At 43.0% G+C, this 25,000-nt stretch overlaps 1 protein-coding gene across 4 annotated transcripts in view; it reads left to right on the top strand.

Annotated features, from left to right (window-relative positions):
- Positions 1-14,097, top strand: part of phf21ab (PHD finger protein 21Ab) — a 51,643-nt gene extending 37,546 nt beyond the window's left edge. For 3 of the 4 annotated variants that reach the window (XM_036003481.1, XM_036003482.1, XM_036003483.1), the window contains 6 exons: positions 921-981; positions 2,855-2,961; positions 6,133-6,288; positions 6,635-6,710; positions 9,060-9,163; positions 11,649-14,097. In XM_036003481.1, the coding sequence (XP_035859374.1) occupies positions 921-981; positions 2,855-2,961; positions 6,133-6,288; positions 6,635-6,710; positions 9,060-9,163; positions 11,649-12,623 (1,479 nt within the window). In that variant the 3' untranslated portion in view covers positions 12,624-14,097. Of the gene's footprint in view, positions 1-920; positions 982-2,716; positions 2,740-2,854; positions 2,962-6,132; positions 6,289-6,634; positions 6,711-9,059; positions 9,164-11,648 lie in introns of all 4 variants that reach the window. The other variant, XM_036003484.1, reaches the window with a different exon arrangement.
- Positions 14,098-25,000: the final 10,903 nt, after the last annotated feature.

The following is a 25,000-nucleotide window of genomic DNA, read 5'->3' as shown; positions in this document are numbered from 1 at the left end:
AAATGCTGCATGTGCCGATCAAGTGTGTCATGAGGGGCTTTCTGACCGGAGGGATTTTTGTAGTTCTTAGAACTAAACGTTCCTAGAACACTTTATTCGTCGTGTTCCAACAGGAAAAATGTGGGGATTGGGGAGAAGTTCCTCTGGCCTCAGTAGCGTACTTTTTTAGCTCCTACTTCAGAGCAGGGTCTTTTCCCTTTTCCTAGGTGTACTTGATTGGTCGAACTTATAAGTCCCGCCCACTGCCAACTCGGAACTTGCAGACTAACCAACAACAGGACATTTTAACAATTTTCACCATCTTATTCATCATTAAATTAACTTCTGACAACGTTTTAGGCGAGAAATTAACTGTTTAGATTTCGAATATAGGCAGTCTTGCGTAAATTGATGCTGAATTGACAATTTGCTTCAAAGTTTTCGGAGTTGAGAGAGAATGATTGAGGCGACAGCCAGCAGGCGCCTGCTCCGGCCTCTAGCTCGTCACTGGACCAGTCATGCTCAGACACCTCGTTGTGAGCTGGAGGTCTCTCAGACCCCACACACACACACACACACACACACCTCGCTGTGAGCTGGAGGTCTCTCAGACCCCACACACACACACACACACACACACCTCGCTGTGAGCTGGAGGTCTCTCAGACCGCTCTCGTAAATAAGAGGCTTTTATTTCGCCGTTGACGATGCTATAAAGACCGTTGCCGTGCTTGCGTCACTCCCTTACCCCTCCTACCAGTCCCTATGGCCACTTGGCCAGTGGGAATGCAAATGGAAAAAAGATTTTGGGGGAGAGTAGTTCTTAGAACTGCTTAGAAGTGTACTTTTCCTCTAAAAAGTACAAGTACTATCCGGTCGGAAAGCACCTATGGTTTTAACATTTACACGTCTGTGTTTTTCTCCACTTGTTGTTGTTTCAGAGGAAAAAGAGCGCAGTGAGTTACCTGAACAGCCCTCTGCACCAGGGGACCCGGAAGAGAGGTGCGTATGAAATACACGTCTACTGGTCCGAGACCTGGTAGACAGAAAAAATACAAAATTCTCCAAAAATTATATTAAAAAAAAAAAAAAAAAAAAACTTTAACTTTTTTTTCTGAAATTTTCTGTTTTCTAAAATATTTAATCTTTTCACTCAGAATATTCTGGCTATTTTTAACGGACAAAAAAAGGGCTGCAGAACTTGTTTTGAATTTTTAAATAAATTAAACTTTTTTTGATTTTATACATTTTAACTTTTATAACTTTAATCAAAATAGTCGGTCTTTTTATCGAAGAATATTTGATGTTTAAGTTGTTTTAGAAAGCAGAAGTTCAGTAGAATAGAGACTAATATCTGACTCGGTGCTAATAACACGCTGTAAACAAGTCTTCCCTCTTCCTGCTTCCTGTTTCCTGTTGCTTCACTCAGGTTTACGGCTACATCTCCACCGCTACGTTTTGGTTTTTAAAGGTGCTCTGAGCAATGTCACGCGTTTTTTAGGCTACAATATTTTTTGTCACATACAGCAAACATCTCCTCACTATCTGCTAGCTGCCTGTCCCCTGAACACACTGTAAAAAAACGTGGTCTCTGTAGACAGCCCAGGGTCCACAAACGGCAACAACAACAAACTGCACCACCAAACATAACAAACAGTGTTGCAGCGTTTCAGCCAATAACCGACAAGAAGGATTTTGGGGTTGGGGGTTAGTGCGCGGAAGCACGGACAGGATGAGGAGGAGGGAGGAGCGAGCTAGCCTCCATTTTGTTTGAAAATACTTCGAACGTCAACAAGAAGTGACGTCACCCGACATCTCTTAGAGCACCTTTAAGCGTTTGAGTTTTGAGCCCAAAGTGATCTCGGTGCACCGAGTGATTTTATTTCCAGTAGAAGAACTAATCTCTGTTTAAACTAACACGCCCAAAACCTCATATCTCATCAACATCCTGGTATCCTGGACATAAACAGGAGGCAGCGTGGAGACTCCGCCCACTGCTGGTAGTTACCATGGTAACGTTAGTAGCTTTAAGTCTCAGAGAACGAGACGTCGTGACCGGTAAGACCCAATCAGGAGGAGAAACGTTGGCGTCAGTGTCGGTGTTGCCAAAGGTCTCTGGTTTAGGGGCTCGGACACACCAGAGCAGGGGGAATGAGAGGGGGGAACGCCAGAGCAGGGGGAATGAGAGGGTGGAACGCCAGAGCAGGGGGAATGAGAGGGGGGAACGCCAGAGCAGGGGGAATGAGAGGGGGGAACGCCAGAGCAGGGGGAATGAGAGGGTGGAACGCCAGAGCAGGGGGAATGAGAGGGGGGAACGCCAGAGCAGGGGGAATGAGAGGGGGAAACACCAGAGCAGGGGGAATGAGCGCCAGAGCAGGGGGAATGAGAGGGGGAAACACCAGAGCAGGGGGAATGAGAGGGGGGAGCGCCAGAGCAGGGGGAATGAGAGGGGGGAACGCCAGAGCAGGGGGAATGAGAGCGGGAAATGTAGCAGAATATATTCCTTTTTAAAACCAAAACGTAGCGGTGTAAATGTAGCCTAAATCTCCTGCCTGATTTCTACTTTCTCACGAACCAACTCAGAAAAGTAAAAATGCATCAGAGATTTGAAAATCAACGGCGAGCGGTTTTTCCGCCTATCGTGTCCGCCGTTAGCTTCAGCTCTCTGCACTAACACTGCTGTCTGTGCTTCTGACTTCCTCTTCCTCCCTTTTCCCGCTCCGCCGTCTCACGCTAGCCAACGAAGACTCCCTTTCCAAGGTATGTCATACAGACTGTTTGTTTTTTGCTTTCTTCCCCCCTTCTCCATCTTTTCTTTTCTTTTGTTTTTGTGCTTTTGTTTTCCGTCTTTTGTCGTCTGTCTCATTTCACCCAGGTCGCCCACCCAAATACAGCAGCGTCCCGGAGCTGGGCAGCCTCACCCCGACCTCCCCCTCCAGCCCCGTCCGCCCCCTCCCCCTGCCCAGCCCCAGCTCTGGGGATGTAAGTAACGATAAGACGGGGAGACGGACCAATCCCGTCACACACAATCCTTATAGGGAGGCAGAGTCCCGCCCCCTTCCCCCCGCAGACCGCCACGGGACCTTAACGCGGGGACGAAGTGTCCGGTAGTGAACGGGGAGAGACTAGTTATGTTTGGATCCCGTTTGACTTGAGCCATGAATTACATGTATGATGTTCGGCAGTTTAAAAGATAATTTATCAAGTGGAGAAAGTCTCAGTTTGTTGTTAAACTGTTGAAGTATCAGACTGTGAAAATGTGTCATTAGATTTATTTTGATCTAAAAAGTCGAAATATTTTGAGCTAAAAAGTCGAAATATTTTGAGCTAAAAAGTCGAAATATTTTGAGCTAAAAAGTCGAAATATTTGGAGCGACAAAGTCGGAATATTTGGAGCAAAAAAGTCGGAATATTTGGAGCGACAAAGTCGGAATATTTGGAGTCAAAAAGTCTGAATATTTGGAGCGAAAAAGTCGGAATATTTGGAGTCAAAAAGTCGGAATATTTGGAGCGAAAAAGTCGGAATATTTGGAGCGAAAAAGTCGGAATATTTGGAGCGAAAAAGTTGGAATATTTGGAGTCAAAAAGTCGGAATATTTGGAGTGACAAAGTCGGAATATTTGGAGCGACAAAGTCGGAATATTTGGAGCGACAAAGTCTGAATATTTGGAGTCAAAAAGTCGGAATATTTGGAGCGACAAAGTCGGAATATTTGGAGCGACAAAGTCGGAATATTTGGAGTCAAAAAGTCGGAATATTTGGAGCGACAAAGTCGGAATATTTGGAGTCAAAAAGTCGGAATATTTGGAGTCAAAAAGTCGGAATATTTGGAGCGAAAAAGTCTGAATATTTGGAGTCAAAAAGTCTGAATATTTGGAGTCAAAAAGTCGGAATATTTGGAGCGAAAAAGTCGGAATATTTGGAGTCAAAAAGTCGGAATATTTGGAGTCAAAAAGTCGGAATATTTGGAGTCAAAAAGTCGGAATATTTGGAGTCAAAAAGTCGGAATATTTGGAGTCAAAAAGTCTGAATATTTGGAGTCAAAAAGTCGGAATATTTGGAGCGAAAAAGTCGGAATATTTGGAGCGAAAAAGTCGGAATATTTGGAGTCGAAAAAGTCGGAATATTTGGAGCGAAAAAGTCGGAATATTTGTTTCCTGTTTGAATTGAGCCATGAATTACACAGATGATTTTCGTCATTTTAAAAGTATCAGACTGTGAAAATGCGTCATTAGAAAGACTCGTCATTAGTATTTTGAGCAAAAGTTTTTGAATATCTTGAGCAAAAATGTTAAATATTTATTCAACTTTGTTTTCTCGAAATATTCCGACTTATTTTCTCCAAATATTCTGACTTTTTTGCTTAAAATAAATCTAACGACACATTTTCACAGTCTGATACTTCAACAGTTTAACAACAAACTGAGACTTTCTCCACTTGATAAATTATCTTTTTAACTGACGAACATCATACATGTAATTCATGGCTCAAGTCAAACGGGATCAAATAATAAGTAGTCTCTCTCCGTTCACTACCGGACACATTTTTCCCGAATTAAGGCCCCATGGCGGTCCACAGGAAGGGGACTCCGCCTCTCTATTGGCCTGGTAGCTCTGTCATTTTACACCCCGAGACCTTCACACACACTTCATTAGTTTGTCTCCATTTGATAATCATCAGTCATCACTTGATTTTTACTTTCAGTCTTACAAAGTGAACAGTGTCCTGTAGCCCAGAGCATCCATTAAAGGTAACTTTGTTTTTAAATCAACCTGGACTCTATTTTCCCATGTTTTTGTGTGTAAGTGACTGATGGGAACAACAATCTTTGACTTTAGTCCAGTATTCAGTTAGCGTCCACTAAAAGTTCTGTTGTTGCTGCTGACAGACTCAGATTATTATTCTAAGTGTCTGACAACATTATGGGATGGATCCCTACAGAGATAGACCTTTAAGTTAAAGAGTAAGATCCTTTTAGTTTAACATGAAACAGCCCCAAAATCACCATCACCAAACTACACCAGACTCCATGTAAATAATCAGGACTTTTAGTGTGTATAGAGCCAGCATATTTCCACCAGACTCCATGTAAATAATCAGGACTTTTAGCGTGTATAGAGCCAGCATATTTCCACCAGACTCCATGTAAATAATCAGGACTTTTAGCGTGTATAGAGCCAGCATATTTCCACCAGACTCCATGTAAATAATCAGGACTTTTAGTGTGTATAGAGCCAGCATATTTCCACCAGACTCCATGTAAATAATCAGGACTTTTAGTGTGTATAGAGCCAGCACATTTCCACCAGACTCCATGTAAATAATCAGGACTTTTAGCGTGTATAGAGCCAGCATATTTCCACCAGACTCCATGTAAATAATCAGGACTTTTAGTGTGTATAGAGCCAGCACATTTCCACCAGGCTCTATGTAAATAATCAGGACTTTTAGCGTGTATAGAGCCAGCATATTTCCATATGTAAATGGGTGAATTAAGGTTTTATTTCAACCAAACCAGAGTGGTGATTGTTGGAACAGTGGAAAGATGAACCAAGACGGCTTTTGATAGTTTGATTTAGTTTCTGTCAATTTTGAATGAAGTGTGTTTTACGATGATAAAAGTCCTGATTATTTACATGGAGTCTGGTGGAGATATGCTGGCTCTATACACGCTAAAAGTCCTGATTATTTACATGGAGTCTGGTGGGTTTGGTGATGGTGATTTCAGGGCTGTTTCATGTTAAACTAAAAGGATCTTACTCTTTAACTAAAAGGTCTATCTCTGTAGGGATCCATCCCATAATGTTGTCAGACACTTAGAATAATAATCTGAGTCTGTCAGCGGCAAAAACAAGAACTTTTAGTGGATGCACGTAACACACAAAAACAGGAAAATAGAGTCCAGGTTGGAAAAATAAAAAACAAAATTATACTTTAATAACTCCTACTAAAAACACATTCTAACTCGCAGGTGTCTAGTAACTTTTCTGTGGGCTCAGTAACTAAACACACCATGTCCATTAGATATTAAACAAGGCCAAGTGTAAACTAAACCCAAACCGATCACGGTGCCTCCCCCTGCCTCTCCACGGATGGTGGGCGGGGCTCAGCTGGGCGGGGCAAACACTGATTGGTCCAATTCTTCCTCACAGGGAGACATCCATGAGGATTTCTGCACTGTGTGCAGACGCAGTGGCCAGTTGCTCATGTGCGACACGTGTTCTCGTGTTTTTCACCTGGACTGCCTGGATCCACCCCTGAAAACCATTCCTAAAGGCATGTGGATCTGTCCAAAATGTCAAGATCAGGTAATCACAGCAGCCGCGACTGATCCTGAGTCAGGGGGAGGGGAAGAGAAAGGGCCAATCAGAGTCAGTAGCTGTACGTGACGGCCTTCTGCCACACTGTGTCCTGATCTTTTGGGACTGTTCAATCCTTTGTAAGCGTAAACATGATGCCGTTTTTTTTGTGCTTCTGTCCCACTCATTGTTAAAAGATTGGCATCTCACATCCATCCACTCCATTTGCTTGTACCCCTGTCTCAGCGTCACCACAGGGTGACATTTGGCTACATTTGTCTCCCACCTCCCCTTTAAATCTTTTTTTTATTTCCAAGTCTCTGCCTCTGTGACAACTGCGAGCTTCTCTCTGCAGATCCTGAAGAAAGAAGAAGCCATTCCCTGGCCCGGCACGCTGGCTATCGTTCATTCCTACATCGCTTACAAAGAAGGTGACCTTTCAGATTGTTTGTTTTTCTCCAAAACATCCGCTTGGAACCAGTCGATCGATCGATTGGTCATATGTGCCGAAACTGAGTCCCAATCCGATGCTTCAGGAGTTAAAGCGGGCCGGAACGATCCATAACGGCGTTATGGCACCTTCGATTAACAAGTTAATTAGGGTGCATTTACACTGCTACGTTTAAGTTTAAAAAGCAATGTCTTCTGCTACGTTCCCCCCTCTCATTCCCCCTGCTCTGGTGTTCCCCCCTCTCATTCCCCCAGCTCTGGTGTTCCCCCCTCTCATTCCCCCAGCTCTGGTGTTCCCCCCTCTCATTCCCCCTGCTCTGGTGTTCCCCCCTCTCATTCCCCCTGCTCTGGCGTTCCACTTAAAAAACAAAAAGTAGCGCTGGAGATGGAGCCTAAGTGTCCCCCCACAACCTGTATATTCAGCTTCACTAACAGTGTATTGATCAGTATTAAATGTATCTGAATGTAGAAAACGTTTCACTTCATACAGTTATATTCATAACATGGAGTTAAAGGACAATGCCGGCGCAAAATGACCCTAGGGGTTAATAACAGATGTGTACTGAGTCGACCGTTCTCTGGGACATGTTTTCATGCTAATCTATTGTGTCTCTAGCTTCAAACAAGCTAGCGCGAACTGCTGATTAGCTGCTAACGCTAGCTTTCGGGGCAGAGGGTAAATCTCTATTTTGTACCACTAAAAAGGCTCAAAATATCACCACACTTCCACGGTAGTATAATGAGGGTCCCTACACATTAACCGAAGCACTGAGAACTTTGTAAGTGTACAGACAGTTTATTAAAAAGATAGTAGAAAGACGGTAGCGTTCGTGTTTACATGCGGACGCTAAACATGAACGCTACTGTCTTTATAATCTATCTTTTTAATAAACTGTCTGTACACTTACAAAGTTCTCAATGCTTCGGATAACGTGTAGGGACCCTCATTATGCTACCGTGGAAGTGTGGTGATATTTTGAGCCTTTTCAGTGGTATAAAAATAGAGATTTAGACCAGAGAACGTTCGACTCGGTACACACATGTTATTAAAGGAGAATTCCGGTCAATTTCAACACGTAGCTCTGTTGTGTGTAAATGTGGAGTGCTCTGAGTAGCAAGAAAAACTAAACCAATCGGTGCTGCCTACACCGTGTTATCTTCCTGCTAGAGTTAGCACCCAACAGGCTTAAACAGGGCAAGGTTTAAACATGTTTTTAGCCTCTAAACATGCTCGAAATGTCATTACAAGAGCCTCCCCATGTGCAGTGATTCCTTCTGAGTGAACACAGTGAATCTGACTGCAGTAGATGTGACAGAAAGGCATAAAAGTTGTGTTAATCCAGCCAGTGCACATACCTCTGTTTACTTCCTGTTTTCCGGTCAAGTCCACACTAGTCGATTGTCGAACTCATACAATCCAATATTCCAGTCAGACTCACTGTGTTCCCTCAGAAGGAATCACTGCTCATGGGGAGGCACTTGGAATGACATTTCGAGCATGTTAAGAGGCTAAAAACAGGTTTAAAACTTGCCCTGTTTAAGCCTGTTGGGTGCTAACTCTAGCAGGAGGATAACACGGTGTAGGCAGCACCAATTGGTTTTACCAATTTACGTTTACACACAACAGAGCTACGGGTTGAAATTGACCAGAATTCTCCATTACATGTCATTTAGCTGACGCTTTTATCCAAAGCGACTTACAATTGCTATATATGTCAGAGGTCTCACACCTGGTTAAGTGTCTTGCTCAGGTACACATTGGTTGGTGTATCACAGTGGGATTCGAACCCAGGTCTCCCGTACCAAAGGCATGTGTCATATCCACTGCGCCATCACCACCCTTAGGTTTAACCCCTAGGTTCATTTTGCGCCGAATTTGTCCTTAAATGGCTCAGGTCCGGATTGTCTTGTCGTTCGGTCTGGATGGGGACTTTGGTCCGGACTTTGAGAAACCCTGGTGTAGAATTTACATTACATTACATGTCATATAGCTGATGCTTTTATCCAAAGCAACTTACAATTGCTATATATGTCAGAGGTCGCACGCCTCTGGAGCAACTAGGGGTTAAGTGTCTTGCTCAGGGACACACTGGTTGATGTATCGCAGTGGGAATCGAACCCTGGTCTCCCACACCAAAGGCATAGGCCATCACCGCCCAACTTAATGACACAAACGATCGGATGACTACGATTCCCCGATCAGTTAAAGGCCACCCATAATCGGCTCCAATCCGATGCTTCCCGCTCCGATCGGGACATCCCTACGTGGAGCGACTGCAGACGGCTGCACGGGAGATTTAACGGTTGAGTTTTGTGTTTCTGTGCTGCAGCTAAAGAAGAGGAGAAACAGAAGCTGATGAAATGGAGCTGTGAACTGAAGCTGGAGCGAGAGCAGCTGGAGCAGAGAGTCAAACAGCTCAGCAACTCCATAACGGTGAGAAACACAAACACGCCGCTCGGCCGCACCAAAACTAGAGTTGAGAACCGAAAAACACACTTTCTGACCGGAGGGATTTTTGCAGTTCCTAGATCAGAATTATTAAGTTCCTCTGGCCACAGTTCCTGTTAAGGCCGTCACACACCAACCAGACGGCCGACCGTCGGCAGAAAAGGCAGTTGGACTGATCAGTCTCCCCGAGTTGGTCCAAAAAGTGCCTTGAAACCAAGGGGGTAAGCCAGCGTCCACAACCCGTAGCTCCTATGGAGCCATTTTGCTGCTACCAAGCCATCACCTCCCGTTAGCATCCCATTGACTGCCATTCATTTTGACGTCACTTTGACAGAGAATAACTTTACATCTGAAGAGTTTAAAGACTCTATTTGTCCATTGTTTATTTCTAAAGAAACACGACAATGTATAAAAGGCTCCATTACCTTGTAGCTCACGTTATGGCTCCGTAGCAGACGTTTTTATAAAAATAGGCTAACGATTGGGTCATAACCACGAGACTTACTGTCTCATAGTAGAGGAATTACCGTATAGTACAGGAGAAGCTCTCAGGCAGTTTGGACTTCCATTAGCTGTTTAAGTTTAATTACTAATGTTAACTATCATTTTAGTGATCAATAATTAGCCTGTGTCTATGTTATCTCCTTACATATACCTACCTGACAATACCTGGTTCCGGATTTTGGATTTTTGCACTGGCCATTAATGGCGTCTCGTTCAGAATACGATCTCATATTGTACTAAAATAGTTTACAATTATCGGTCCGGTGTGTAGCTGCCATAACTCTTTCAGCTCCTACTTCAGGGAAGGGTCTTTTCCCTTTCCCACGTAGTGGTGGTTAGATGGCTGTGATTATAATAATGTGATTGTTGCGGGCAAAAATCCTTGATTATGCGTCACGTTTTCTTAAAAAATGCGATGGAATATGCAGGATTTTTATGCAATGAAATTGCGGGGATTATGAAATCATGCAAGCCCCGCATATTTTGCGCGGAAATCTGCAATTTATGCAGCGAAAGTGCGGCGTATTTGAAAAAATGCGGCCCCCCCGCATAAATATGCAGACTTTGGCTGATTATGCATTGAATTATGAGATCACATAATCATGTTTTTCTGGAGGGATTGAAAAACAAAAGGTCAGTTCCTATGGCCACTTGGCCAGTGTGAATGCAAATGGCAAAAACAGTTTTGGGGGAGAGTAGTTAGTAGAACTGTTTAGAAGTGGACTTTTCCTATAACTACGTTCCTGTAACTACTTGGTCGGAAAGAGGCTTTAGAACTGTATCCAAAAACAACAACCACACTCATATTTTCTAGTTTCTTCTCTCCTCTGGGACAATACAATAATATATAACCTGAAAAAAACTTTCCTACAATTAATGTTAGTTTGAAAACATTGTTGTTCAAAACTTTTTTGCCCAAATTTAACTCTGTATTGTTGTTTAGTAGTCTGGTTTGTCCACAGCTGTGTCTGTCATAATTCCAATATAGGGAATCTTGTGTTATATTTCAATCAATCAACCAATTAATCAACATTTATTTATAGAGCGCTTTATGGCCGTGACACACCGAGCTGATAATCGGCCGTCTGACAGTCTGGCGAGGTCGGTGACTCGAGTCTGTTCGCTGTGTTCTGTGCCGTCGTCCGTTGGAGGAGCCGTCGGCCTTCATTTTGGCCGACCTGACATGCTGGGTCGGAGGGCGGGCAGTCGGACTCATTGACCCATCTGATTGGTGGAGAGCTAACCAGGAAACGGGGAGCGGGATGAGCGTGACTAGAGCCGCTCAAAATCTGATGAAGATCTTTTAAACTGACCTTTGTTGATCTGAAATGAAGACAGATTCAGCAGCTGCACGGCCTATTTCTCTCTTCAAATGTTTTCAGAAACACGTTTCGGTGAACTATTTTAGTCCAATATGAGATCGGATTCTGAACGAGCCGCCATTATGGTCGGGGAGAAACCAAACCCACGTGACGCGTTCGTCCAATCAGCTGCCGGTTTTCATTTTTTGGGCGACAATCCAGATGAGCGCCGCCTGCTGTTATGGAGACGTATTACGTCTCGCGCATGCGCAGAACGTACGCTCAAGTCGGCGTCACTTCAGTGTGTTCTGAGACACTTTTTGGACCTCGGGGAGCCGACTGATCAGTCCGACTGGCTTTTCTGTCGACGGTCGGCCGTCGGGTTGGTGTGTCAGGGCATTTACAGCAACCAGCAGGTAAACAAAGTACTTCACATGAAGTAACAACAATATAACATAACGTACAGTAAAATCAGAAAACGGTAAAACATAAAAGCAGGAATAAGGGAAATGTCACAGCTCTGCTATGTATTAAAAGCCATTCTAAACAAATAAGTTTTGAGGGTAGTTTTAAATAGGAGCTACGTCTTTTATATCAGCATCTCAGTGTCAGATCTGACCCTGTTGTTGTTATTGTTCTTCTTCTTCTCCTTCCTCTTTCATTAGAAATGCATGGAGACCAAAAACAGCATCCTGGCTCGCCAGAAAGACATGCATCTCTCCCTGGAGAAAGTCAAACACCTGATTCGCCTCATCCAAGCCTTCAGTTTCAACCAGGCTGTGGCAGAGACAGACGGTAAGGACGTCAGCTCCCAGGACAATGTCAGCGCCCAGGACAATGTCAGCGCCCAGGACACTGTCAGCACCCAGGACAGTGTCAGCGCCCAGGACAGTGTCAGCGCCCAGGACAGTGTCAGCACCCAGGACAGAGTCCAGGACGGCGCATCTGAAGCAGCAGACGCCTCTGAAAAAGCTGCAGTTGCATCCGAAGCTGCAGTAGCTTCTGAAAAAGCCGCAGTAGTCTCTGAAAAAGCTGCAGTCGTCTCTGAAAAAGCTGCACCAGAAGCCAACTCTGTGGAGAAAGTGGCAGCTGGGAGCTCCGCGACAAATAGCAGCAGCAACGCTGACGGAAACGAGAAACAACAAGAGCACGACGCCGCAGGGAACAACCAGACAGCAGGAAGTGGAGACGCAGACAGCCAGGCTGTCCTAGAAGACATCGGCGTCCTGACGGCAGACCCCAGCCCCGGTGTCGGGGCGGAGGGGAAGGCGGGGCCCGGGGACGTGGCGGGGGGAGGGGGCGACGAGGTAGTGTCCAAACCCGAGACTGAGGCGGCTCCGCTGGTTGACATTCCTGCTCCCTCAGCGGCCGCGAGTGTCGCTACGACCAACGGTACGGCTGAGCCAGCTTGCGCTGCTGATCGCAGCCCCGCGGGAGCCTGCACCAACAACGGCAACACCAACTCTGAGAACAAGATGGCTGCCGTCAACCATCCAGAGACGGCGGTGGATCAGAAACAGGACGAGATCACCGACCGTGACGGCAGCAGCAGCAGCAACAACAACAACAACCGCAAAACCTCAGAACCCTCCCAGCATTGTTTGCCAGCTCTCGTCAGCAGTTTGGACAATAAAAAGTAACGCTTTGGCTCTAAAAATTGCGGGAATTCAAACATATATATAAAAAAAACAGACTTTTGCTTGCACCGCACGGTGCCCTGAAGTTGCCAATCTGTATAAATGTTGTTTGTTTGCATTGTATCGTCAGACTGTGTCAATGGTTAGATATCCAGCCCCCGGCTCTGGAAACACGGCGACCCCCCCAAACCCAGAGCGGCAGGGGTGCAGGTACGCTGTCGTTCCAGTGTCGGCATGCCAATTAGTGATAGACGTCAGTGGTGGGAATGCTCGAAGGGAGATTTAGTTCATTATCACACCAGTGTGTGCCTGTTCAGTGGCTCCTGCGTTCTCTCGGTTGGGAGGGGTGATGGTTTTCAAACGGAGAACAAACATCTGTCGGGGGTTACTGGTCTAAAAAACAGTGTTGTGATTATGTGAGTATGAAAAGAAAGCCTGTTCTTCCCCTCGTCCCAACAAACTAAATGTGAACAACCTTCGTCTTCTGCAACTTTCCCTGATCTCCTCAACCCTAAACATTAACCAGTAAGTCTTGTCTTTAACCCCTATTCTTCCTGATCTCTACCTCCCCCAATCTGTCCTATCCAGTCCAGCAACAATCCAATGTGACGTCCCTCTGAAACCCCCCAAAAAGGGCAGCAGTAGCTCATACTACGTTACGTATGAACTAGGGCTGTCACAATCGTTAGAATCCAAACAATACATCAGCAACCCTAAACTTTACTTATAGGTCCCATCCTTAACCCCTACTCTTCCCGATCCCCAACCTCCCCAAACCTTTCCTATCCAATGTGACGTCCCTCTGAAACCCCCCAAAAAAGATGCAGTACGCTTCAAACTAACTAGCTCATACTACGTTACATATAAACTAGGGCTCTCAATTTCAATTTTATGTGAAAATGTATCGAAATGATCTAGGTTAGGGTTATCTAATGTGCAATTTATATAATAAAAGATCGATACTGGGCGTTCGTATTTCCACGGAAAATAACTCAATACTGTGCTGTATCGTTTTTTTCATCCACGCCTGCTCCTTACGTTTTCCACACCTTTAAACTAACGTCCCTAACTTCCAAATCAGTTCACGAACAAAAAATCTGTGTCCAATCAACAACAAAACGTCGACCAAAAGCCTTCACCGGTGACTGAACCACGAACGTACCTTCCCCAACCCTAACCTTAAACTCAACCCTAACACTTTAAGCCCGACCGTAACGTTTGAGCCCGACCGTAACGTTTGAGCCTAACCGTAACGTTTGAGCCCGACCGTAACGTTTGAGTCTAACCGTAACGTTTGAGCCCGACCGTAACGTTTGAGCCCGACCGTAACGTTTGAGCCCGACCGTAACGTTTGAGCCCGACCGTAACGTTTGAGCCCGACCGTAACGTTTGAGCCCGACCGTAACGTTTGAGCCCGACCGTAACGTTTGAGCCCGACCGTAACGTTTGAGCCCGACCGTAACGTTTGAGCCCGACCGTAACGTTTGAGCCCGACCCTAACGTTAAACTCAACCCTAATGTAAAACAACCCTAACGTTAGTGTAACGTTTGAACCCAACACTACGTTGTACCCCAATTACCTAAAGTCTCTCCCAGTCCCCAAACAACCAACCAAATCATCCCCGTAAACCCCCCCCCCCCCCCCCCCCAGAAAGACGCTGAGCGTGGCGTTCAGTGCGTACGGAGGACGAGGTAGAACAGGCGCCGTAGCCTAACAGATGTTTTAAGTGGTGTCGGTCAAGTGTAGTGATTGAGTTTTTCATTCGTGAGTCAAGTGTGTCAACTGTGAGCACTAAATGTGAAATTGCAATATTGCAATGTCAACACAAACACAGACACACATACACACACACACACACACGTACACACACACACACACACACACACACACACACACACACAAACTATATCTGGGCTGTGTTTCTTTTTTATAGGAAAAGATATTCAGGTCTTCCTAGTCTTCAGAATAAGTGCTTTCTGTTCCTGAAACCTGCTGGACTGGCATTATCAACACAAAAAGAAGGAGTCTTCTTTTTAGAAGTGGTGATCTTTGGAAAAAAAAAAACATTATGTACATTTCTGTTGAATCCTGAACTGCCAAAATGATGTTGTCTCCAAATTCAGCAGGGACGAGTCCGCTTACTGTATTGAAAGATCAAATCATTGGCGTTTGTAAGATAACGATGCGACCGTTTCAGACCATTGGAAGTCCCCAGATTTAGACGACAGGAGAGCTTATTAAAACCATAACACGAAAGGAACTATTTTTTTGTCCTTTGAACGGAGGGATTTGTTGTCGCGTCTTCAGACGGATCTCTAAAATAAAAAAAGGACAAGACCACAAATCCTGAGATTAAAGCACAAGCTTGCTGCATTACAAAGAAGTGCTGAAGAGCTTTTTGTATGTTAATATGGAATTAAACAGAGTATGCATCTCTTTGTTGTGATGTGACTTATCCCCACATTGCCAATATTTTTCTAGGAGGAAATCCAAAACCCTCTGTGTCTGTGTGACTTTAAGTGGAGTCGTTGGGCGGTTAGACTAGCGCATCTCTTTCCTTTGGGGAGCATGTCTGGGCTGAAATGTGACGCTGTTGTTGGTTGGCTTGGTGGCTGTCGGTCCGTTGGGGGTCGTCTGTCTTTGTCCGGTGAACTGATCATGACTTCTGGCTTCTTGTTGGGTTCGGGGCATTAACAAAACCCTGGTCTGTTTCTTCACGGGGCCTCTGGTTTGTGCTTGTTTTTGTTTTTGGTTCTTTTCTTTTGTTTTTTTTGTGCAATATTGGAGTGCTTTTGCTTACATTTTTAGTCGTCCAAAAACACATTCACCCCCCCCCCCCCAAAAAGGTTGAAGGTGTTCAAGGTGCAACTCTTCAAACGGACAATTATGTCGAAATACTTTTATTTTGTGTTATCTGTTTTATAAATGAGGTATTTGTAGCTATGCTAGCGGTCAGTCGGTTGGTTCACCACTTTGATCCAGACTGAAATATCACAACAAGTATTGGATGGATTTTGATAAAATTCAGTTCAGACATTCATGTTCGCCAGAGGATAAAATCCCCCTCACTTTGGTGACCAACTTTACTTTTATACAGTGAAATATCGCAACAACGATTGGAAGGATTTTCATGAAATTTAATACGGATATCTGCGATAAATCCTAATAATTTGCGTTGATTCATTTTTTCCGCAGAATAGCTCAACATCCACCAGTTGGCACGCTATTCTAGTCTCAGATATTCATCGTCTCCAGAGGAAGAATTGTATTAACTTTTGTGATCCTCAGTGAAATATCTCGACAACGATTGGATGGATTTTCATTAAACTTAGTACGGATATGCGCGATGCCATGAGGATAAATCCTAATTGTTGTTGGTAAGCGCACGCTCACAATTTGGCCCAAACATTCATCGTCATCCAGAGGAAGAATCATATTAACTTGTGAGATCTGCGGGCTTTTTATTTTATTTATTTTGGGCTTTTCTGCCTTTAATCGATAGGACAGCTAAGTGAGAAAGGGGAGTGAGAGAGGGGAAGACATGCAGGAAATCGTCACAGGTCTGACTCGAACCCTGGACCTCTGAGTCCGAGGCATAAGCCTCAAAGTATATGTGCGCCTGCTCTACCCACTGAGCCAACCCGGCCACGATCTGCAGACTTTTTTATCAGGTCAATATTTTAATTAAGTGTCCAACACTTTGCTTTATCACTAAATTCCTGCAGAACTAAAGACACATATCAGACTCAGCTGGAGTTTAGTTTACTGTTAATCAGATGCACAACTTTCCGCAGATTTTCAAGCAAATATTTAACAGATTAAAATAAAACTTAGAATCTACCCAAAGCAGGAAAAGTCCTCTAAATACTGCAGATTTTCATTCTGGATCACAGCTATAAACTGTAAGATTCTGTCCGGGTCTGCCGATAATAATTGGTGAACACGGTGAACGTTATACCTGCCGAACATGCTACCGTTAGCATTTTAGCTGAGCTGAACAGAGCTGCTAGCACGGCTGTGGACTCGTGGAACGGTTTGAAACTCTAAAACAAGAAAAAGCTGAGTAAATGTGCACACGGTTGCGGGGGTGAAAGCGCTGTTGGGCGACTCTAAAACGAGCTGTTAGCAGTGTCTTTCTGTTCATATCATACAAACTCTTTGTAACTGAATCATATCTGACACAAACACCTAATGTTGTCTGCCATCAGCTGTACAAACTGCCTTCATTCAGAAGATTTTAGAAGAAGTAACGAGAGAAAAATCTCCAAATATTTCCAGCGTGTTCAGCCACAGTGTTGTCTTGATAAATGTAATCTCTGATGGAGAGTTTGGAAAGAAAAAGACCGGCCAGGAATGCAATCATAACACAAACATGTCCCCCCAATTTCCTTTCTGGAATCCCATTCATTGTGTGTGTGTGTGTGTGTGTGTGTGTGTGTGTGTGTGTTTGTGTGTTTGTTGGCTTCACTCCCGGGATAAAGCAGAGCAGTCATGTCTTCACTCGACAGGTTTTTCTTTTTATCGAAACGAGCCCGAACATTTAGTTGCAGATAAACGGGACCTCTCCCTCTGTACAGTAGGTACCTCGAGTGCCTTTCTTTCTTCAAACAGCAGATACGATTTTGTCTCTTGACTTGCACTGTGACTTGTAGAATCTCCCCAACCCGAACCCGAACCCGCCGAGACCCGGTCCCTTCACCTCAGGCTGCCAGTCGATGCAAGTGGAAACTACATTTCATATTACGCCGGTTTTTTTATGTGTTTTGTTGTTCTAGGAGTTGCCTAAAATGTTTTATTTTTTCCTTTTTTTTTTTATGTGATTTTAAACCTTTTTACATTTAAGAAGAAAAAAATAAGCCGTGCAGACGCTGGTGAAAAGCAAAACGTCAGAGGTAGTTTAAAAAAAAAAAAAAAAAAGAAAAAAAAAAATCTGGCTGGCTCGCCAAGGAGGAAAGAAAAATGGCTCATGGAAGAGAGTAACGAACACGGAAAGGAGCAGGGAATATGGCTGAAAACAGTCATAACAAAAACCATATCCAGGCACTCCAGATTGGTTATAAAAAGTGATATATTTTACTTTCTTGCCCAATTAATTAAAGGCCTTTATCACTTTTTGTAACCAACCTTTTAGTGCATGGATGGTTTCTTTTTTGAGTCCTAATTCTTCCTCCTTTTCCAGGAAAGATGGATTGTTGATGCTGAGACGTGACGGCCATTTGTTTTGCGATGCACTTTTAGTTCGACCAGTATTATTCTTATTATTATTCCTATTATATATATTATCGGAGTGTAAGAAACGTGATCTGTCAGCGTGTTGAATCTTTAGTCATGAATCTGGTTCCTGGAGGCGTGTTTTAGTCCGGACTCTTTTCCTTTTAACTCGCTCATCGTTCAATCTGTGCTGTTGGTTTTTCTTAAGTTTCGTACGGATACGTCTGCCAAATCCATAGGGCTGGGTTTAAAAACAAAAAACATTTTCTGATTCAAATCCATCTTCATTTCGATCCGATACCGATTCATAAATCCCTGAAATGGATCTTTTAAGAGGCTCCATTTTTAAAGCCATTAGGTATTATTGGACACTTTTTTCGAGTATTTTTTAGCAATATTTTTTCCGAAGTTTTCCCTAACCATAACTATGGATGGAGGCTACCATAAAAGACATTCATGTTTGCTGGAGAATAAATCCTCCAGCTGAGACTTCACTTTTTTTACAGTGAAATATCTCGACAACGATTGGATGGATTTTCACAAAGTTTCGTGCAGATATCCGCGTTGCAAAGAGAATGAATCGTAATTCTAACCTTAATCCTAAATTAATCAGATTTCTAAGTTTCAGAAAGTCTTCGCAATGTGAAGAAAAACAAGATCGGAATCGATTTACAATTCACAGCGTTCGTTCCCTGAGAATCTCTCTTTAATATCCGAGATAAACTGGGATTGTAACTGAAATATCCCAAATATCATCGCCCCCCCCTTCCCCCCCCCCCCCAAATAATCTTTTCTGGGCGTTTTTCAATGTTTTTTTTGGGCTTTTTCGAGTGTTTTTGCACTTTTGTCCGACCTTTTTGTCGCCTTTCTGGACTTTTTTTTCTAAAAAATTTTTTGATGTTTTTGTCCCTTTTCTTAATAGTTGTGAATCGGATTCAAAGCGATTTAGGAAATCGGTGGCGAAACCTTAAAAACCTACCGGGGGGCTTTTTCCGAACTTTGTTGGACGTTTTTTTTTTTTTTGGACGTTTTTGTTTTCAATGTTTTTCTTGCTTTTTGTCGAGGTCTTTTTGGACATTTATGTCGCTATTCTGGAGGGTTTTTTCGAAGTTTTTGTCTCTTTTCTCAATCCATGCAGACGTGTCCCGGGACCCCCCAGATAGTTTGAGATCTCACCCCCCCCCCCCCCCCCCCACCCCGATGTTGAGCCCAAAGTTACATCCAATCGTATCAAATCGGAAATCAAATTGAATCGGGGAACTTGTGAATCGGATCAGATTCGTTAGCCTCGTGAGAGCGTCCTGATCTGGCGAGCTCCAGTTTTCCACTCGCAGATCAGTCTGGCAGACAGAGAAAATTTGGAGCCGTTCGCCAAACGACCGACCAATCAGCGTTGGTTTTGAGGCGGGTTTAGGTGTGACGCAACCAGAAGCGACTGTTCAGTCTAAACAACGTGGCGGCTTCCACGGATGAGATGAGCGTAGCTATCGCGCAAGTTTTATCCGAATTAGAAAGTATTCCTTCATTGAAAGAAGAGCAAAAAACGGCACTGGAGGCTTTTCTCAGAGGAAAAGATGTTGTTGCTCTTCTCCTGACTGGTTTCAGCAAGAGTTTGATATATCGTTGATCTGATTGGTTGATTTGGCCCGTCTATCACCAACATAGGTGGTGATAGACAGATGGTTTATCCAATCAGCTAACCAGGATTTTCACCCCTTCCCAAATGTTCTCCAACGGAAAGTTCCCAGATGGATACGCCGAGCAAATGGGAAGCAATCCATCTGGAGTCAGGTTACAGATTCGTGAAACCCAGCCCTGAACCCGGCGGCCGGCGTGCGCTCGGAGCCAACAAACGTAACTCTGCGACCGGACGTAGAGAGCAGACTGAGACACCGTTAGAAACATCTTTTCCACTCCGGTTTTTAGTGGACGCATGCCTTCTTATGCAAGATTTTATACAAGATTTGTCAAACCGTTTTAAATATGCATTTGTGTTTTTGTTGTTACGTTTTTATGTGAAACTCAAGTCACCTTTTTAGTTTTCTCTGAAACATTCTCGCGGTTACATCCACGTTAAGGAACGCAAACATTTCTTCCTGACTTCCTGTTTTTGGCTCCTTTTTAGTTTAGATTTAATTTGGCTGACGCACCACGCTGAATGTTTGAGGGGAGCGCTCGGTTTCTATTCAGTCTCAACGTGAATTTATCCAAAGAACGCACTGCATTTCTGTTTCTGTTCAGAAGCCTTTTTAACGGCGTCGATGCATTTCATTTTAGGGATGTAACGATGCGCTATAACGGGTCAGGATTTTAAGTTCCCGATACGATTTTCTCAGGATCTTTTCACTGACAGAATGAGCCGCAGACAAATCTTACTTTATTTCTATAAACTGTGCAGAACAACAGATGTGTCCTCTAACCAACAGTGACACAGAACCAGTAATTTATGTTCAGAATAACTAAATAAATAGAAACTCATCTCTTCAGATGAATAAACTAAGAAGACGGAGCGACAGTGAAGTCAAGCAAGTGAAATCTAAAGTAGATTATCAACCCAGGACGTTTAAAAAAACTGCATCCACGTTCCTTTTTGTCATCTTTTACACATTCATATCCATGTCCCACCGATTCCCGATGCATCGTTGCATCCATAATCTCTGTTTGGGAATTAATTTTCTGCTTCACAAAGCTGGAAGAAGGTCATTCTGTCGGCAGCTGAGAGCTTTTCACTTTGTGTTTTTAGAGAAAGTCTTTTATGCATTTTAAAAGGACAAAAAAGTTCATTTTCCAGTTTCCATTTCTGTGTAGGGATGCACTGAATCCAGATTTTTGGGGTCTTGGCTGAATCCTGACTCCCCTGGTTGAGATTCTGCTGAATCCTCGTCCCATCCTCAGTCCATGAACACAGTAAACTCATTAATGAAGTAAACAGTGACTGTCCTTCCTTTGCCGTACCTGAAGTTGCTGCATTCTGGCTGCTGTCTGTAGATTCCTTCATGCACAACTCGTATTCTTCCAGATGTTTGATACCAGATGTTGTAACAGCGGTGATGTTGTGTATAGTTTAGGGTCCTCGCCACCACCAGACTAATCAGCGTTGCAGATTGAACATGTAGCTGGACTTGAATGTCCTTCTTTTGACTGAAAGTACTGCCAAACTACACTTTTTCTGCTCACCAGTTCCATTTCCACTTTCTCACAGCCTGCTGCATTGAACGCTCCACCTACGTAAACACCTTCCTGTAATCAACGGCGCCGTCATTACGGTGACCAGCGTAGTGCAACCCCCGTCAAAAAGCCCAATATTCAGCCCAATCTGAAGCCCAATTCTGGATTCGGTGCATCACATCTTGTAAAAGTAGTTCGCTCCGACTCCAGTTATTTAGTTTTTTAAAAGCGAAGTCATGATTGTGGCCTTCTTAGTATTCTGTCGATTACATGACATCATCCCGTTAAAACGCCATCCCATCCTGTCCGGATCCAACTGTACACCTGAAGCTTCTTACCTCATCCACAGCTGATTCCATGTGGGGGGGGCGGGTGGGGGGGGTGTGTGTGTGTGTGTGTGTTGAGTGCAAAAAAAAAAGAGGAAAAAAAAAAAATATACAAGAAGTCTTTTTTTAAATCTTCCATTTGGTGAGATGCATTGTAGCGATTATAAATACAGAAAAAGTTCACCTGGCGTGCTGAATAATGTGTAAATTGGTACTTACACAATCTGAATATTTGTATAATTGTTTGTATTTTTTCATAATGATTTTGGAAAGGAATGTGTTTATTTTTTTGACTTGTGTTCCAGATGTGTCTTCTGTTGGCCTGACATTGTGACTGGTCTGGTTTCTGGATTCTTACCTCTCTGTATTGAGCCTCTTCTGTGATGAATTCTTTGTATGCAGTGTTTTAGGAAAATACTGTAGGGAACATGGGGGAGGAGTTGATATTAGGAGCATTTGATCAATTTGTATTTATTTATTTTATCATTTTGTTAATAAATTGTGAAAAGCAGCGTGGTGGTCTCGTCTGTCCCTGAAGCAAAGGGGTCTTCAAACCATTTTTTCTAACTCTTGTCTCTCGTCAACGTTTGGTTTTTCTGGGTCAAAATTTAAAATTACAACTTTTTTTTTCAACGTTTTGGTCGTCTTTGTCGACACGTTTTTTGACATTTTTGTCCCTCAATTTCTACGTTTGTTTTTTTTTTTTTTTTTTTTTTTTAAGATTTTTGTCTTTTTTCTCCCAACATTTGTGTTGTTTTTTTAGACATTTTTCTCAATTTTTTCATTTTACTTTATTTTATTTTATTTTTTGTTAAATGTTATTAAATTGAATAAAAGTAGTGAACTGATTTTTTTTATTTCACTTGTGAAGAGCGTTGTATGGAAACAACCACGTTATTTTTTGGACAATTTGGTTAAAAAGAAACTAAAATTGCTGAAATAGAAACTTTGAAAATGGGTCAAATTTGACCCGAGGGGGGGGGAGAGAGAGAGATCTTTTTTAGATTTTTACAAAAACACTTTATTTACATATTTATCATTTGTGCATGTTCACAAAGAAATAAAGTGCTAATGCATTAAAATCTCAGTATTTGATTTTAAAAGAATATCATCTGATAAAAACCAGCTCGTCATCAACAACAGAACAAACAATGTCATTAAAACACCAACGCTGTTAAAGCATCAATGTCTCCAGTGTGTTTATAAAACCTAAAATCTAACCAGAGTCTGGCCCTGATGTTACAGAGCCAGACTGTCCTGGTCTCCTGTCCCTCTCTGTTCTGATGTTACAGAGCCAGACTGTCCTGGTCTCCTGTCCCTCTCTGTTCTGATGTTACAGAGCCAGACTGTCCTGGTCTCCTGCCCCTCTCTGTTCTGATGTTACAGAGCCAGACTGTCCTGGTCTCCTGTCCCTCTCTGTTCTGATGTTACAGAGCCAGACTGTCCTGGTCTCCTGCCCCTCTCTGTTCTCCACCCTGTTCTTCCTGCTTATATAAATCGCCATTTTGGCTTCACCTGAAAGGTAGTTCAGGAGCTGCCATTTTTCTTTTTGTGCCTTCTTGTAGGCAGCTCCCATAATAAAAACCCTCTCGGTAAAAACTACCTTAAAAATACTAAAAACCAATGTTAAACGAGAGAGACAGAGACTCCTACATATTGTAGGGTCACCTAAAGCCTTTATACATACGTTTGATGGTGCCCTTTGATACTAAGCCACTATTTACATGCATAAATGGTGTGAAAAGCAAACATTGTAGACATTTAGAATCAGGACGGCTTTCTCGTGTGTCAGTCATTTTAAAGTTTAAATATAATTTCACGTTAAAAACTGAGTTAAAGAGAGGATGACATGCAGCAAAGTGCCCTGTGCTGGATTCGACCTCGTGTCGCTGCGTTAAGGACTCAACCTTGATACAGCTACCCAGCCAGTACCACCCGGTGTTCTCCAAGTCTGTACCCCCGTGTTTCCCTCTTGTTAATATGCGGAGTGCCCATAATATCCATATGCCAATATGCCAACAAAAAAAATGCTTTAAAAAGGTGACAAAAACTCCGAAAATATTGCTAAAAAAATACTCAAAAAAAGGCGAAAAAAAGTCGAAAGAATTGTCCAAAAAACCTTGAAAAAGGCAACAAAAAATGCCAAAAAAATACTTTAAAAAAGGTGACAAAAACGTGGAAAATATTGTACAAAACAAACTCGAAATAGGCGACAAAAACTCCGAAAATATTGCTAAAAAATACTCGAAAAAAATCGAAAAAGTTGTTCATTAAAACCTTGAAAAATGTGACGAACACGTCGAATACATTTTCCAAAAACTCTTTAAAAAAGGGGAGAAAGACTTGTTATTGTGTGTATGTATCCATAGTTATGGTTCTGGATCAGGTCTGGCTCATGTGTAGGTAGGTAGGGGGAAACCACGGATCGCCGTGACAACAGTCTTTGACACAACACCGTGGCATCTAAAATAGAAAACTAACAATACAAATGAAAAAAACATGCGTCTAATATATCTGCATTAAACAACGTGACCACACACTCGTAAACACATCACGGATAAAGATAGAGGTTTAAATGCTTCTCTGTGAGCATTTTCTCTCCGTCCAGCAGAGTGGCGCAGCGGAAGCGTGCTGGGCCCATAACCCAGAGGTCGATGGATCGAAACCATCCTCTGCTAATTTTCTTTCGCAGACAAAATACACACATACCTTATTCGTCCACTTTTTCATCTTCATTTCTTACCAATCAAACCCAAAACTCCCTTCCATTATTTGCCAATCAAAAGAGACCTCATCTCCATTTCCTACCAATCAAAATGCTCTTTCCGCTCACAGTCCCCTATATTTTTGCTTGATTTTAAATTTTGCATATTATATGTAGGTATGCGCCAAATTATGTTTTTAATGATGTTATGTTAGTAATGTAAAAATGTGGTAGCCTACCTTCTTGGTAGAGTCCATTTTTATAATAGACCCAAAGACAGAAGTGATTTTGGCCTTTATGTGGTCCATCATGATGTGTTTTCCGTATACTGTCATATTAAGCCATCTGTGGGTTGGTACTGCTACGTCTCGGGCTCTGGGGGCTCCTGACAGACTACAGGAAGAAGGCTAGGACCGATATATAAAGGCTGAACACTCGCCAAAGTACCTGGCCACGCGCTGCAGCCAGTGGTGTATACTGTTGGCCTATGGACCAGAACTGACATATTAAAGTGGGGCGTCTGGGTGTCCTCCCTTAGGGAAATTTTGAGCGTCAAAGACTTAATTTCCTTCATTCTGATACACTTTTATGCACCGATTTACGGTAGAAATACTTTAATTTAATTTAGCCTATGCGAAGGAAGCTGGCAATTCAAAATATATTAAACATATAATGGAAAGTATGTTCGTTGACCAAATAATAAATTAGTCAATAATTGATAAAAAAAAGACATGTCTGAATCATCCCATAATGTCTAAACCATCCCATAATGTCTATGTGGTTGTAGAAGCTAGAAGTCTGTATGAAATCAACCTTGTTTTAAGAAAAACGTGTTTTATCTGTGATCTTACGGAGAAAAACTACACTACCCACTATCCTAAGCGTAACAGCAACGTCTCTGATTGGTCCAACTCGCTGTTACCATAGAAACGTTTACCGTACCCGCTAAACCGAGAACGGCTAGAGCGAT

Source organism: Sander lucioperca, chromosome 7, assembly GCF_008315115.2.
Source record: "Sander lucioperca isolate FBNREF2018 chromosome 7, SLUC_FBN_1.2, whole genome shotgun sequence".
In the NCBI taxonomy this organism is placed as follows: domain Eukaryota; kingdom Metazoa; phylum Chordata; class Actinopteri; order Perciformes; family Percidae; genus Sander; species Sander lucioperca.
The sequence above is the reverse complement of the archived record's forward strand: the minus strand, read 5'-3'. Positions and strand labels throughout refer to the sequence as shown.